The sequence below is a fragment of the Arachis hypogaea genome, chromosome 9, assembly GCF_003086295.3.
Source record: "Arachis hypogaea cultivar Tifrunner chromosome 9, arahy.Tifrunner.gnm2.J5K5, whole genome shotgun sequence".
Taxonomy (NCBI): Eukaryota; Viridiplantae; Streptophyta; class Magnoliopsida; order Fabales; family Fabaceae; genus Arachis; species Arachis hypogaea.
In genome coordinates this window covers 6,495,417-6,510,112 of record NC_092044.1, presented here as the reverse complement: position 1 = coordinate 6,510,112, position 14,696 = coordinate 6,495,417, and the positions used below count along the sequence as shown (strand labels likewise).

General features: G+C 33.7%; 2 protein-coding genes across 3 annotated transcripts; one reads left to right on the top strand and one right to left on the bottom strand.

The window, feature by feature from the left end:
- Positions 1-159: 159 nt before the first annotated feature.
- Positions 160-1,603, bottom strand: LOC112710146 (probable serine/threonine protein phosphatase 2A regulatory subunit B''delta). Its single transcript, XM_025762261.3, has one exon. It carries the CDS (start codon positions 1,588-1,590, stop codon positions 160-162), a length of 1,431 nt encoding a protein of 476 aa, XP_025618046.1. The 5' UTR covers positions 1,591-1,603.
- A 6,168-nt stretch (positions 1,604-7,771) lies between these two features.
- On the top strand, positions 7,772-14,128 carry LOC112710145 (putative hydrolase C777.06c). 2 transcript variants are annotated; one of them, XM_025762260.3, is made up of 12 exons: positions 7,772-8,060; positions 8,256-8,383; positions 8,494-8,606; positions 10,579-10,620; positions 11,291-11,346; positions 11,472-11,548; positions 12,514-12,633; positions 12,843-12,919; positions 13,015-13,078; positions 13,199-13,249; positions 13,681-13,729; positions 13,862-14,128. In XM_025762260.3, exons 1-12 carry the CDS (start codon positions 7,919-7,921, stop codon positions 13,978-13,980), a joined length of 1,038 nt encoding a protein of 345 aa, XP_025618045.1. In that variant the 5' UTR covers positions 7,772-7,918; the 3' UTR covers positions 13,981-14,128. The 2 variants fall into 2 exon arrangements, with proteins under 2 accessions (XP_025618045.1, XP_072058528.1); XM_072202427.1 differs by lacking the exon at positions 13,199-13,249 and having other exon boundaries at positions 7,799-8,060; positions 13,015-13,105; positions 13,658-13,729.
- Positions 14,129-14,696: the final 568 nt, after the last annotated feature.

The window sequence follows — 14,696 nt, the reverse complement described above, 5'->3', positions numbered from 1 at the left end:
GTGTTTTATTTTTGTACACCTAATTTATCATCATTAATTTAAATGTGGTTCTTATACACTTTAACATCTTCTATCTTCTCCGTCCTTAAATTTAATAGCTATAGAAATCAAACAACAATGAACTAAAATAATAATAAAAACTACATATATATGGTGACCCTAAAACACCTTAACCTTGAGAAATTTAGTTAGATTGAACAGGGTATTGAAAAAATGTCCAGAGCTTTTACTACCTTTGAGGTCACGCAGAGTGATATAACCCTCATTCTTAGGGTTAATCATGTCAAACATCATGCACAATATATCCTCAAAATATATAGGCTCAAGTCCCAAACACTCCATTCGATGCAATTGCTCTTCATAGAAAAATTGCAGTTCATGCCTTGTTAGAACTTCATCTCCATCTAGATCGATGCACTTTAACCAATACTCAAGGCTTGGTTCAGCTAATTTATCCTCTTCAGCAGTCACGAAGTAAACAAAATCTTCATAACTCATCCTTCCTTCAACCTTACTGGTAAATTTTCTTGGAATCTCGGTGAATATTCTGTCCACGATTCGATAGGTAAGAGCATGGTTACCGTATCTGATAAGGCTTTCTTTTTCTATCAAGAAATTGTTGTCCGAATCCAGCTCCCAAAACTGGCAGTATGTAGAGTAGAATTGTTCATAAGAGAAGAATCTCAAAACCCTATTAATGTCATCTTCTTCGTCAACTTGATCCATTGCATCAATCAAGGTTTTGCCATAACGCTTCAGCTCTCGCAGTGTAATTCGACCGTTACCCGATCTATTCACGTAGTAAAATATTTTGTATATTACGGTTTCTGCGTATCTTTCTTGGAAATCAGGTGTGTTCTTCAAGAACTCTAGCCCCGGATGAGTTTCTAGAAGCTCGTATAGCACCGGATTAAAATCGTCATGAGTAAGGTAATCGAGCTCTGGCTTCTTTAAAATTCTGTATATTTTAGTTGCTTTGTCACACGTCAGCAAGTTTTTATTGATCCAATAATCATAGAAAGCATCCTTCGTGAGGTAGTCGTGATTTTCATTATTGTTGATTTTTCTGAACAGAACCTTCGAGAAGAAGGACGGCAGGTCGCAAACTTCCTTCGTAACGAACTTGAATTCTTTCATATGCATAAGGTGTCCCGCTTCTTCCCCGTAATCATTGAATAATTCGTAGATCTTAAACCTGCATTCTTCAATCATCTCTTGTGGTGCTGGACGCCCATGTTCAAAGTAGAACTGCCGTATATTGTCATCGCTAGCAGCCTTCATATTATTACAGAGGTCGATTCTCGGCGTCGCGGGGCGATTCAAGGAAGTAGGGGATGGCGTGCATTTTGGCGAGAGAGGTGGAAGACCTTTTGATGATAAATTAGACAAATTATTGAGTGTTTCATTCTTCAATTTTGCTTCGTTTAATAAAGTCGTTATGAGTCGATTGCTCTCCGGAAGAGAGAGCCATTGGTCGAAGAGAGACTCCAGAAGAGCGGCGTTACTCTTGAGAGCCGAAGCAGGCACCTCCGGCAGCTCCAACAAGTCCAGGTCTAACACCGCCTCATTGCCATCGACCTCCATCTTCATCTGAATGTCAAAAGCGTCGCGGTGATTAGCAAGAAGCTCAAATTCAGTGCCTTTGGGATCGGAAATCTAGAAAAATGAAGTGAGATTTTTGACGGAAGAAAGAGGATGCAAGCTGTTAAAATTCTGCATGTCCCCGTTATTTTTTATATTGGTAAGGTACAGTTGTTGTTACATGCAGTTTTGAAGTTTTTTTTGGCTGGCGTTGTTATCTGAATTCTGAAGGATGCGTTGTGTAGCGTTTTTTTGTTGCAGCAAACAATTAGCAAGGTCATCTTGTCGTGTGTTAATGCTGGCTTAATACTGATTTTCATTCTAAGCGGAAATAATAACTAGCTAGTTCATTTTTAGAGAATAAAGATAAATAAGGTTATTTAGGATAATTACGTTTTTAACTATTTTTCTCTGAATGTACACAAGGTTTTAAGTAAATTAATTATTTATAGATTTTTTTATTATTGAAAATGAGTAATAGGTCACTCGGATGAAACACTTAAATTGATCTCTTTGTTATCTATGGATCGATGTTTTTACATTTTTAATGGCTAATAAGTAATAATGCAACTATGTTAATGAATTTTGACACTAGATTCGGTTTTGGAAACTAATTCATTTATCAACCATAAGTCAAGCAAATCTATTAAATATTATTAAAATCAGGTTTTTTTCAATTAATAATATAGCTGATGTAGCATATTTTTAAAGGTATTTTTATTTATTTTATTTTATTTATTTAAACACATTAATAAATTAATTTTTTATTTACTTTAATTGATATAAATATTAAATTATTTAATATTTTATTTGCTCACATTAATTATAATTACTCAACTATATTAATTATTTGATTTGAATGAAATAAATAAATTATTTTATTTGCATTAATTTTTTATTTTATGTATTTTAATTATTGATTTTTAAGTGTTATAATTAATTATTTATTTGATTTAATAAAGATAAATATCAAATTATATAATATTTTATTTGACTATATTAATTATAACTAATTAATTATATTAATTATTTGATTTGACTATAATAAATAGGTTTATATTATTTTAATTTGTATCTTTTTGTATTATGTATTTTGATTAATAATTTTTAAAAATGGTATAATTTTTGCATAATATATTTATAAGATATTTTTATTTATTTAAAATATTTTATTCAGCGCAGTCCAAACAATTATAATTAATTCACTACATTAATTATTTAATTTAATTAATTTAAATATATATTACTTGATTTAATTTATTGTCACGTTATTGTTTGAGTCATTATTTATCAAATTATATTTTTTTATTTTTTTATCTTAAATATTTTTATTTTAAATTTTAGAATCTTATTCATTATTTTATTTTTTAATATCAAATCTAATATTTATATTAATATTTTTTTACAATTTATTGTTTAATAATTATATGGTCACCATCAATTATATGATCATAAATATTTTTTTAATTTATTAAAAAAATACAATCGCATTCCTTCTTTTTTTTTTACCTATTTCTTTATTTTATAACTTATTCATGTAAAAAATTTATATATACTAGAAGAGAATCTCGTTTTTTTATTAATTGTTCTTCCATTCGATAATACTTTTTTTCTCCTATGATGCATTATTTTTACTCTTTGTTTTTTTATAAATTATAAAATACTTAGTATTTTTTACCGTGCTCCATCTCTTAAATTTCTTTTATTTTGTTCCTATTTATTTAAATTTTTATAATTTTTTATTTATAAATTTTATCATTTTTATCTCATACAAGTTAATTTATCACAACTCTTCTACATATTGAATCTTCTCAATATTTAAATTATATTCTTTACATATTTAATTTCATTTTTAATTTAGAAAAATGCATGAGTGATGTTGTGCGTCTTCTTCTTTATCATTTTGTCTTACCACCCTTTTTTTAGGGATGATGAGTAATTTATATACAATGGTGCATATGCATAAAGGATAGGTATAAATTGTATCATATATTTTGTTAGTAAATTTTAAATACTTTGATGTAATGAAAGCAGAGGTTGGAGTATTACCTTTTTGGGGATGGAGAAGTGTCATCGAAGACAGAAAAGTGGTGGAAAAAGGGCTGCAATAGAGATCTTCGATCGATCATTTTCTGCTTCTTAGAGGAAGGGGTTCCCAGCTAACAAGAAAGCAGGATTTAGAATAAAGGTCAATTCTAAACTAGACCAAGATGGCATATACACCAATTTACCGACACCATGACCCCCTGTACCTTAAGGGGGATTGGGATCCTGTTGTGATAGACCTACATTCTCCCTGCTCTGGCAACGTTTGCCAAATCCACTCGCTACCTTACCGAGGAAGGCCCTATGTCTTCCCTGGGATCAGTGTCTCTAAAGTGCTTTTCGTAAGCCAGTCAACAGTTGGCTAAGATCCTTTTGATGACTTCGAAAGAAAGCTTTCACTCTAGTTCCGAGCAACTTCCTTTGTAAGATCTCTTTAGACCCTCCGTCCACCATCGATGGTACTCTGTAAAGTCAAGTGTTTCGCTTATCTCCATCTCTCGAGCGACTTCCAAAGCTTTTGCCTTTTGTGCAATTTGCTATCAGTGTCACTACTCTTTTCCTTTCTCTAGAATTTAGATTCAATATCAATTCTAATGAGCAAGAAAGAAAAGATAGGTCAGCCTTGCCATTGCTTATTTGGTGTTCTACAAGCTCCCTACTGCATATCGAGAGAATCGGCCTATCTTAGAGTTTTACACAATAATGAGGGATTATTTGCACCAGCCCTCCTCCATGGAGAAGGAGTTATGCTCTACATATTCCACTAGTGGCTGTGCCAAAAAGCTGCAGAAGGCCCGAGATCCGCAACCTCTTAGTTCCTCATGCACCTTTGCCTTGAATTTGAGTCCATCAGAGGCCAGCTCCCATACCTATTGGTACAGTAAAGGAGAAGAGTAAGCTTTTGAAGTTGCCTTGTTTTTTTGGCTTTCGAGCTAATGAATGCGGAGTTACAATGAGTAGCAAGCAAGCGAATGGAGCGTAGCATAGTTCACGATAAGCTAGTCAGCAGGAATAGCGGCCTTTCTGCTGCTAGGTCTAGTCAGCAATTCAGCAACTACATTCAGATTGTACATTACCTCCGGCAGTGTACCTACAAAACACAACATTACCAGTTTTCAGAGTGAAGGATTTAATAAACCAAGAACAGAGAAGCTAGAATCAACAACTCATCCAAGAGATTTTTCCTGTGGACATTAGTAATCGAATATTAACAATTCAATTGGTGGAAGATGAAGACAAATTACATTGGACTCTGAGTAATACGCACCAATATTCTGTTGTATCAGGGTATAAAGTTGCCAATAATTTCTTCCACACCCAATCGAAAGCTACTCAGACTACTTCAGACAAAGTTCCTTGTGGAAGGGAATGTGGAAACTCTTAATCCATCATAAGATAAAGATTTTCTTCTGGAAATCGCTGCATGACCGCCTTCCAGTTTTACAAAATATTCACCGCAAGTTTTCAGAAATATTGGGGGAGTGCCCCGTCTGCCACAGGGAAGAGGAATCAATCTCCCATTGCCTAATCTATTGTACCGAGGCTCAAGAAGTGTGAAAGAGAACATCTATTAACTACTCATTACATCCGCAAAGAATGACAACCTTTTGGGAGTGGTGGACACAAATGAAAGAAAAGATAGCACAATAGCACTATGGCAATTTTGAGCTTAATATTTTTGCTATCACAAAATTTGAGAGTCTTCAAACAAACCAACAGAAGAGTAAAGCTATGCAACGAACTTCAACGCCACCCACAGAGAAGTTTGAACCCTAATCTTTGAAAGATCTTCTTTAATTTCTTATTACCCTTTCAATTATTCCGAAGCTACGCTATTGTTGCTTTTCACTATTGCATCGTAAGTCTAAATTTGGGCAATTTCAATTATTTTAGTAATATAATAATACATGTCACTGCCTTTGGGAAAAAAAACTTTTTATTATCTATAAGAAACTTATAAATTACTTTAGACCAATAAATCTGTAATCGTTGTGGCCTTGTGGGCAACTGTAGGAATTCATATGGATTTTTTTGAATTACATTTAAACACAGAGACTACACTCAAATGTTTAAAATGCTGACGTTTTAGGCAATAAGAATCTATTTGTCAACTTTTTTTTTTACAATGAACATACAAAGCTTCCTCAACGACATTGTATTGACACATAGGCACATAACACGCCAAATAAGTGCCATATAAGTGGTCTCTGCTAAATTTGAGGGAGCACTTTACACAAATTAAAAACTTAGAGACTAATTTGTCCACTACCCATTTATATTTTACTTAAGAATAAAAGATAAATAGGTCCCTGACCTTTTTTTCTGCAGACATTTTCGTCCCAAACCATTGAAAAATACTTTTAACTCCCTGACGTCTTTAAAAGCTAGACGGATCAGTCCCTCCGTCCAAATGCTTTCGTCAGACCCAACGAAAATGTCTGACATGGCTCCCGTAATACTTGTCACGCATACGTGTCACCTGGCAGACTTCCTCTCACGCGTACGCGTCACCATGAATTCAGCAAATCCTCATTTCTTCATGAATTCTTTACTTTGCATTTTTTTCCCATTTCTTTCAAGCCATTCTTACCTTTAAAACTTTAAATCACTCAAACAAACATATCAAGATATTGAATGGGAGAAAAGTAAATTAAATTTAACAATTTAATAGCCTAGAAAGCATGTTTTCAATCATTAAGCACATTTAGGAGAAATTCAATCTCCAAGAACATATATGAACAAGTAGGGCTAAGATAGTATGATGATTTATGAATTTTACTAATTCAAATCTCAAAATGAAGTATAAATATACTTGCAAGAAGAAAGCTCGTAAAAGCAAGGAACAAGAGATTGAGCATCGAACCTCACCGGAAATGTTTGCACTCTAATCTCTCTAGTATTTGAGGGTCGATTCTCTCAATTCTCTACTAATCTTGCATTTTAAGGCTTGCTCTTCTTCTACCAATCAACATTGATACCAATCAACATATATCAATGTATGGATACAAATATCAAAAGGTATTTTCAAGGGTAATGGGTTAGGGCTAAATTTAATTTACTTTTTTTTTTCCATTCGATACCTTGATATGTTTGTTTGAGTGATTTAAAGTTTTGAAGGCAAGAATGGCTTGAAAGAAATGAAAAAAAAGCATACAAAGTGGATAATTTACGAAGAAATGTGGATATGCTGAATTCACGCGTACGCGTGACAAGCATTACGGGAGCCACGTCAGACTTTTCCGTTTGATGTGATGGAGACATTTGAACGGAGGGACTGATCTGTCCAACTTTTAGGTAACGTTTGAAAGAGAGACAGAGACTAAAAGAGACTGAGATTGAGAGACAGAGATAGAAATAAGTTTCAGTATTGTGTTTGGTGTAAAATGGGAGACAAAGACTAAAATAAGGATGAAATTCTAATTTAATTTGTACAAAGTTGAAATTAATTACTTGAAGTGAGGATATTTTAGGTATAAAATATTTTTAAAAGTTTCAGTTTCCGTTTCCAAAAATTTCAGTCTCCTATGTTCCCACTTTTTTGAGGTATCGATATATTGAAATTTTAGAGGCAGAGATTGAAATTTTAGTACAAGTCTCTAGACCAACAAACATGATACTGAGCTCCAATCTCTCAATTTTTGTCCTAATACTTCAAAACAAACGCTACCTTAAAGATAAAGTATTTTTCAATGATTAAAAACGAAAGGAAAAGTATAGGGAGCCAATAGTCTAAGCGTACAATGTGTACAATGAAGGTTTAGGAAGTATTAGAGATATGACCATTAGTGTTACATTGTCATGTCAGGTTACGCTTTTGGGATGAGTGGATTCATGACATGGTATTAGAGTTCTAGATCCGAAAGGTCAAGAGTTCGATCTTTGGTGAACTCCAAAATTAACTTAAGTGTTTAGGATGAGTGATTTTATGACATGAGATGTTTATTATTCTTGGTATTCGGATGGTTATTTTGGATAGTGTGGGTGATGTTTTTATTCATGAACCAAAGGTTTAACCCATTGTACACATTGTACACTTAGGCCATTGGCTCCCTAGCGGGTTTAGCCCATTGTATACATTGTACACTTGGGCCATTGGGTCCACCCAAAAAAAAACTCAAAGGACTTGTTTGTCATTTATTCTTTAGTTAATTATTTTGGAAAAAAAAGATTCGGAAGAATCAGGTTGGAGAAAAGGAATACTTTTGCAGTGTCTCTGACACACACAACAGAAAGAAAGTAAGATCCAGTATTCAGTGTGCGCGTCCGACGAAGCCGATTGGTCTGCTTAGCAATGGTGGTTGCTCCCTCCATTCGGCTTTTCCCACCTTCCTTCGCCTCCATTCCCTTTCCTCATCGCTTTCCCTTTTCTTCCCGTTGGCGCTCTCCTTCTTCCGTCTCTCTTCTCCTTCCCATTCACTCTCGCCTCCAATCCAGTAACTATCTAACTAACTACTCTCCAATTTTGTTCCACTTATTTATTTATTATCATAATTTGATTGCATGATTGTACTCTGATATTATTTAATTGAAGCTAGAACTATGCTTTTGGATTGTTCGGATTCTTAATTTGATATGGAATTAGGTGAAATTTGTGTTGATTTTTGCCTTTATTCTATTTGCTGCTGCAGCTTCTGCAAATGGAGATATTGGGGTTGAATTACCTGGTGATCAGGCAGAGATTATATTCATGGGGACTGGAACCAGTGAAGGGATACCTAGAGTTAGCTGCTTGACTAATCCTCTGAAAAAATGTCCGGTACAATGAAGAAAAAAAAAACTTTTTGGTAAAAATAATTAAGATTTTGCTGCAATGGAAGTGAATGTTTAGGGTTTTGTTAAGATTTCTATTTTTCATGATTGTTGTAGGTATGTTCAAAGGCTGCTCAGCCGGGCAATAAGAATAGGAGACTTAACACGAGCATCCTCGTTCGTCACCCGGGCTCCTCAGGAACTCACAACATTCTTATAGATGCTGGAAAGTAAGTTTTTAGTCTGTGCGTGATCTGCAATTATGTTAGATTAGGGATTAGGATGAGCTTTATACTTATTTTGTTTTGATGTTAGTCCAAGTATACGATTTCATGATGGCGTTACATTTGTCCCATCACCAAAATTTAGAATGTTTTTGAACATATAAAGACTTGCTGGAACACGTACTGGATTACAGTAAGCAGACAATAGATGATTTAGTTAAATTTTTTGGGATATTTTGATGCAGCAATGAATCATAATAAAACTTTAGACCTATGCAGGTATTTATTAGAACAAGTGAGGTAACTGTTGAGAACTTAGGCTGCGAATATAAGGTGCTCCCAATGGCCTTCAGGGATGTGTAATTACAACTTTGATGGACACTTGAGAATTGAGATATTGTGGCATGCCGCTTGCAGTTGCTGGAAATAAGTGCGTGATTTTAGGCAGCGTTTGGTTTGAGAGACATAGACACTGAGACATAGACACAGTGGTACACGGTGACACATGTCTGCTGTTTGGTTTGGTGAGACATAGATTTTCGAAGGACATGGGAGGACACGGATGGACACGGAGACATTAAATTTGTGTACCTCCAATTTGGTGAGACACTAAGACACAACTTGTGAGACACTAATTTTTTACTCTTTTATCTTTATTGAAATTTAAAAATTTATCCTCTTATCTCCCCAAATCTTTCTTTTTTCTCTTCCTCTTTTAGATTCTATAACTAAATTTATCTTTCTATTTTCTTCAAAAAAAAATTGTACATTTAATTTTTTATTTATTTAAATTTTGATTAACCTTTGATAAATTCTGAGCTTTTGTTTTTTATTTTTTTCAAAAAAATATATATATTTAATATTTGAATGATAATTTAAGATGATATTAGAAGAAATAAAAAATATTAAAAGAAATAAAAATTCAATGGTGATGACATGTAGTGTTTGGGATAATGGATGTACAGTAATAATAGTAAAACTTGTGGTAGAATGAAGGGTAATTCAGTTTTTTTAAAATATGTGTGTCTTGTTCTTTATTTTTACCAAACACAATACATAGACACAAATATTTTATGTCAATGTCTTTAATGTCTATGTCTTTGTGTCTATGTCTCATCATATACATCAACCAAACGGAGCCTTAGGTCCATAATGGAGAGAATTGTTGGGGTAATGATGAAGAAGTATAGATTTTCATGAGAGGGGAAGTGGAAAGAAGCAGGGACGAACTAGAAAGTTGGAAAGCGGGGAAGGAGCCAAGAGTGTACATAATATAGAAATAAAGATCAATACCCGGGAAGGCGGGAAAGAGGATTGGATGAACCTGATGCACTTCTGTCCTTAATGTTCGTGGCTGGAGTGATGGCTGATATTTGGTTTGGTCTTCTTGGTAAAGCAAACAAACAAATGATTGGAGAACAAGAGATATTGTTCCATGGTGTAGGGTTTTCTTCATGTATATTGTGTTAGACTAGATGAAAAAAAGTGTATTTGTAAAGGGTGGCTTTACTACTCCTGCATGGTCAAATTTGTAGCTTTCCTTCAAACTGCTTCCAGTATATATTTTATTATATGCCAAAGAAGCTGAAAATTGATCTATGAATAATTGAAGAAAGTTTAATGTTTCTGGCTTTCTGCGATAGAAAAGCCTTCAATGAATTGAAACATTGAATTGCTAGATCTACTTTGATATCTACAATATGCATGTTCCTTATAGAATTGTGAGTTAATGAATTTTCCTTGTGTTATAGTCTTTGATATATGGATATTAGTTAGGTTTGAGCTGTCTAGTCATTATATATACATTCTGTGTGTTAGGAAATAGTGTGATGTCTGAACAGGTACATTTAAGTTTCTGAAACTGTAATTCTGATTTTAGGGCATTTATAAAATCTGTTTCAAGGAAAAGCCCGACAACATTGTATCATGTGCGGTTCATTTGGGTGTTGATTACAATTTATTATTATTGTTATTGCAGATTTTTCTATCACAGTGCTCTGCAATGGTTTCCTGCATTTGGGTTAGTTCACTTGTTAAATTCTTAAGCTGTTTCTATGTAGTTATTTGAGATGGATTCTCTTTTTGTCTGCTTTATTTCTTTTTCTTTGAAGAAAGGGTGTTTGAGAGCAACGGTTGAGTTGTCTCCATGTGACTTCAAAGTCACTGGTTCAAGCTTTAGAATTAGCCACTCGTGCTTGTATCAAATTAGGCTGCCTACATTACCATTTAGATGTGACTCTTCTCCATACCCTATGTAAGACGGGATGCTTTTCAATAGACTGCCCTTTTTTTTTATTTTTCTTAGTAAAATTAAGGGAAATTTGAAAATATTATATAATATTAATAACAAGGGTAAATAAACTGGTTGGTCGGTAAAGTATTTGAATAAGACATACGAATAGTGGCATTTGGTAAGGTTATTATTCATTGTCAAGCATGGGAGCATGAGTAGTGGTTTGTGTTATTACCAAATACCCATGCAAAATAAAGAGGGATAATCAAATAGCTAGATTGTATTTTGATACTAAGCAGTTTAAGAGAGAATACATTAAAATACGAGTACAAATTTTCTGTCATAGCAGCAGCGGCATTTCTTCTTGTATTAATGCAGTTTTTCTTTCTGTTCTTCTTGTTGTTCAATTGTTTTACTTCACTTTTTATCTCTCTTTAACTAGTGTTTTTTCTTTCAGGATAAGAACACTTGATGCAGTAATTATCACTCATTCACATGCAGATGCAATTGGAGGTCTCTGACAGTACTTTCTAGTTCTCTCTGGATAAGTAATATCAGCATGAAAAGTCTAATGTTTGCTTCAAATAATAAGTCTGCTTGGTCATTTAGATCTGACCCTGCTTCTATCTTCTTCGAAGGTCTTGATGATCTTAGAGATTGGACAAACAATGTTCAGCCACACATTCCAATATATGTGGCCAAGCGTGATTTTGAGGTCCACTTTCCTATGCTTCCCTTCTAAAATTAAAATTTCTATTTTACTTTCTGCGTGTTATTTTTTGTGTGTGTGACTTTTGGAATAAAGAAGATGGAATAGCCTCTTACATCTTTGCAATATATTAAAGAAATCATCATTTCATTTCATGAGAATTTTGTGATGTATTGACACTTGAAATTGCTGCATTTGAATCAGCTTGCTTTCAACCTTAGCTTGTTGACTATTCAAGTATATATATCTAGTCTTAATGCTTTCTCTGGATATTCTTGTGGAAGTTATGCAACTAATTATATTGAAGGTAAAAAAGATTTATACAGCAACTGAGTGAGTCTTTTTCAAAGTTTAGGAGGATTCAAATTTTGTACTATACTGTATCTAGCTTTCTTATCCTACCTGAAAGGGATTTGTTCTGAAACCTCAAATACAGCAGTCTTCTGACAAAATGAAATTTTCCTTTTCTATAGTCTGAAGGTCAGAGTTGTGTCAGAAAATTCTGTCAAATCTCTTACAAATGTTATCTTTTTAAATCCAAGTGTTCAAATATTATTTCACTGTGAGCATTTGAAATCAGACATGGTTGGGATTTGGGAAGTTTCACATCACATGTGATGACTTCAAAAATACCCTGCACTTTTAAGATTATTGCATTACTTTAATTAGTGTAGCAGCACAAGAAATGCTTTAGGGTAGAGTTTTAAACCTTTTTCCTTCTCAAATATTTTAATTTCAGGACGGAGCATAATAAGCTTGACTTGTCCTTTTTGCATATTTACTTTCCCTTATGCTGTGGATTTGGAGTTCCTCTTCTGTTATCCTTGAGAGGAAAAAGAATGAAAGCTTATGGCTCATTTTTAATGAGTAATGACCACCTGACTCATTCACCATGTGTTACTTGAATGAACAACTATTGAGATATGTCTTGAGGATTTTCTTTTAAGAATTCATTACACTGAAATATGCAGGTGATGAAGAGTACCCATTATTATTTAGTAGATACTAGTGTCATCACGACTGGTGCTGCTGTCTCAGACTTGCAATTCAATATTATATCTGAAGAACCATTTTCTGTACATGGACTGAAGGTCAATCTTACTAAAAATTGTAATAGTTCTAAGTTTGTTTCTTAGTCCTTTATAAAGAAATCAAGTTGTAAAATCACTTTTTTGAAAATCTGGCACAAACAGATCCTTTATCTTCTCACTTATCGCTCAATTAATTAATTGATTTCTGGCCATGTTTGTGTCTTGTGCATGGTGTGTGGTCTGATTTTCTTTGATTGTTGTAATTACAGATTACTCCATTACCAGTGTGGCATGGCAAAGGTTACCGGTCCCTTGGATTTCGTTTCGGTAATATTTGTTACATAAGGTAATGCTTGTGTATTGACTATAAGCAGAAAAGTTCTTGCAATTCGGTCTAGTCCATCAATATATATGAGCTGATTCTTATGTCTAAATATGCAGTGATGTCAGTGATATTCCTGAAGAAACTTATCCGCTTTTGAAGGATTGTGAAATTCTAATATTGGTGACTCACACTACCATCCTATCTATCGTGTCATAAACATTGCTTCATTTTTACATTAACTAACAAAAACATATGATCTACAAATTTCTCCGTTGCTCATCTGGTGTACGATTTATACAGGACGCTCTACGGCCTGATCGCTCCTCTGCCACACATTTTGGACTTCCAAGGGTAACCTCTTTTACATTTGTTAAATTTTTCTTGGAGAAATGAAGTAACGTTAATGTATATATGTAGGAATATAAACAAAGGATGAGAAGGGGATTAGTTACAGAATCTTGAAATATGGGAAACTAGTGTTTGGTTATTGTCCTGAAACAAAGGAGACAAGATGTTAGGAACAAAAACATTTCTGGCCAAAGGGATGGAAACAAATATTTTGTACTTCCAAAACAAAGGGACATTACATGTTAAGTTAATTTATGTACTTCGAAAATAGGAGGGACGTGAAAAAAGTATCTCTGCCATCCTACTGTCTTTGTCCTCGTCGACGGATAATCCTTCCAGGGTTCTTGGCAAATGCCACCAATGAATTATACAATGTAAAAATTCTTCTCTTTCTAAGTCCAGTTCTAACAGTATTCTGATCTTCCGGATTTCAGGCGCTAGATGAAGTCCGAAAAGTTCAACCCAAAAGGACACTCTTTACAGGTAACATTGATTAGCCTGAGCATCCTTGTTAGGAGAAATAACTTTAAAAATGCTGGAAGTCAGCATTCCATTTTCCATGTAATTCTTTTTAGCACAATTATGTTCAGTTTCTCCTTGTTTGGCAATTTGAAGGTATGATGCATCTGATGGATCATGAAGAAGTGAATGACTATCTTACAAAATTATTGGAATCTGAGGGCCTTGATGTACAATTGAGCTATGATGGGCTTCGTATTCCAATCACACTTTAGCTTGCAACCATATTCTCATTCATAAGACGATTAATCTTTTCTGTTTTCTTTTTCCTTCATAGAAAAAGATCAATGTTGACATGAAGATCATTACAATTTTTTTGACAATATGAATAAATCAACCCTGCAGGCCCTTGCAGCTATTTAACTTTTTTTTTTCCCTCTCTTTTTATTTCCTCTCCCTTTTTGAATGTGTGCAAGTGTGTGTCAAATAACATTAAGGATGAAGGCACACATAAAATTTAATGGGAAATGTTAGGAAATTAATACTTTTGGTAGAAAAAAAAATATGAGTTAGTTATTGTTAGCTCAAATGTAAGGCAAATACAAGGAGAAAATGTTAGTCATCTAACATTTTTCAAAATAAATTAAATGAAAGATTTAACAAATATTTTAGTAAAGTGGGGTGACATAAATGGCAGATCATGTAAAATTCAATAACCTCACAATTTAAAGACATGAGATTATTAAATTTGAAAACCTTACGGCTGCGCTTGTTTTCTGGAACTGAGATTGAGGATTGAAACTGAGTATTGTATTTGATGATTAAAGGCTGAAACTAAAATTTTATTTTTGAAATTTTTAAGGATGAAGACTGAAATTTTTATAATATTCTTTTATAGAAATACTCTCATTTAACTTTTTAAATTTCAAATCCACCCCTCAATCTCCGTATTTAGTCCGTCTCTCAGCAGTCTAGATGTTGAAGTTGCCTT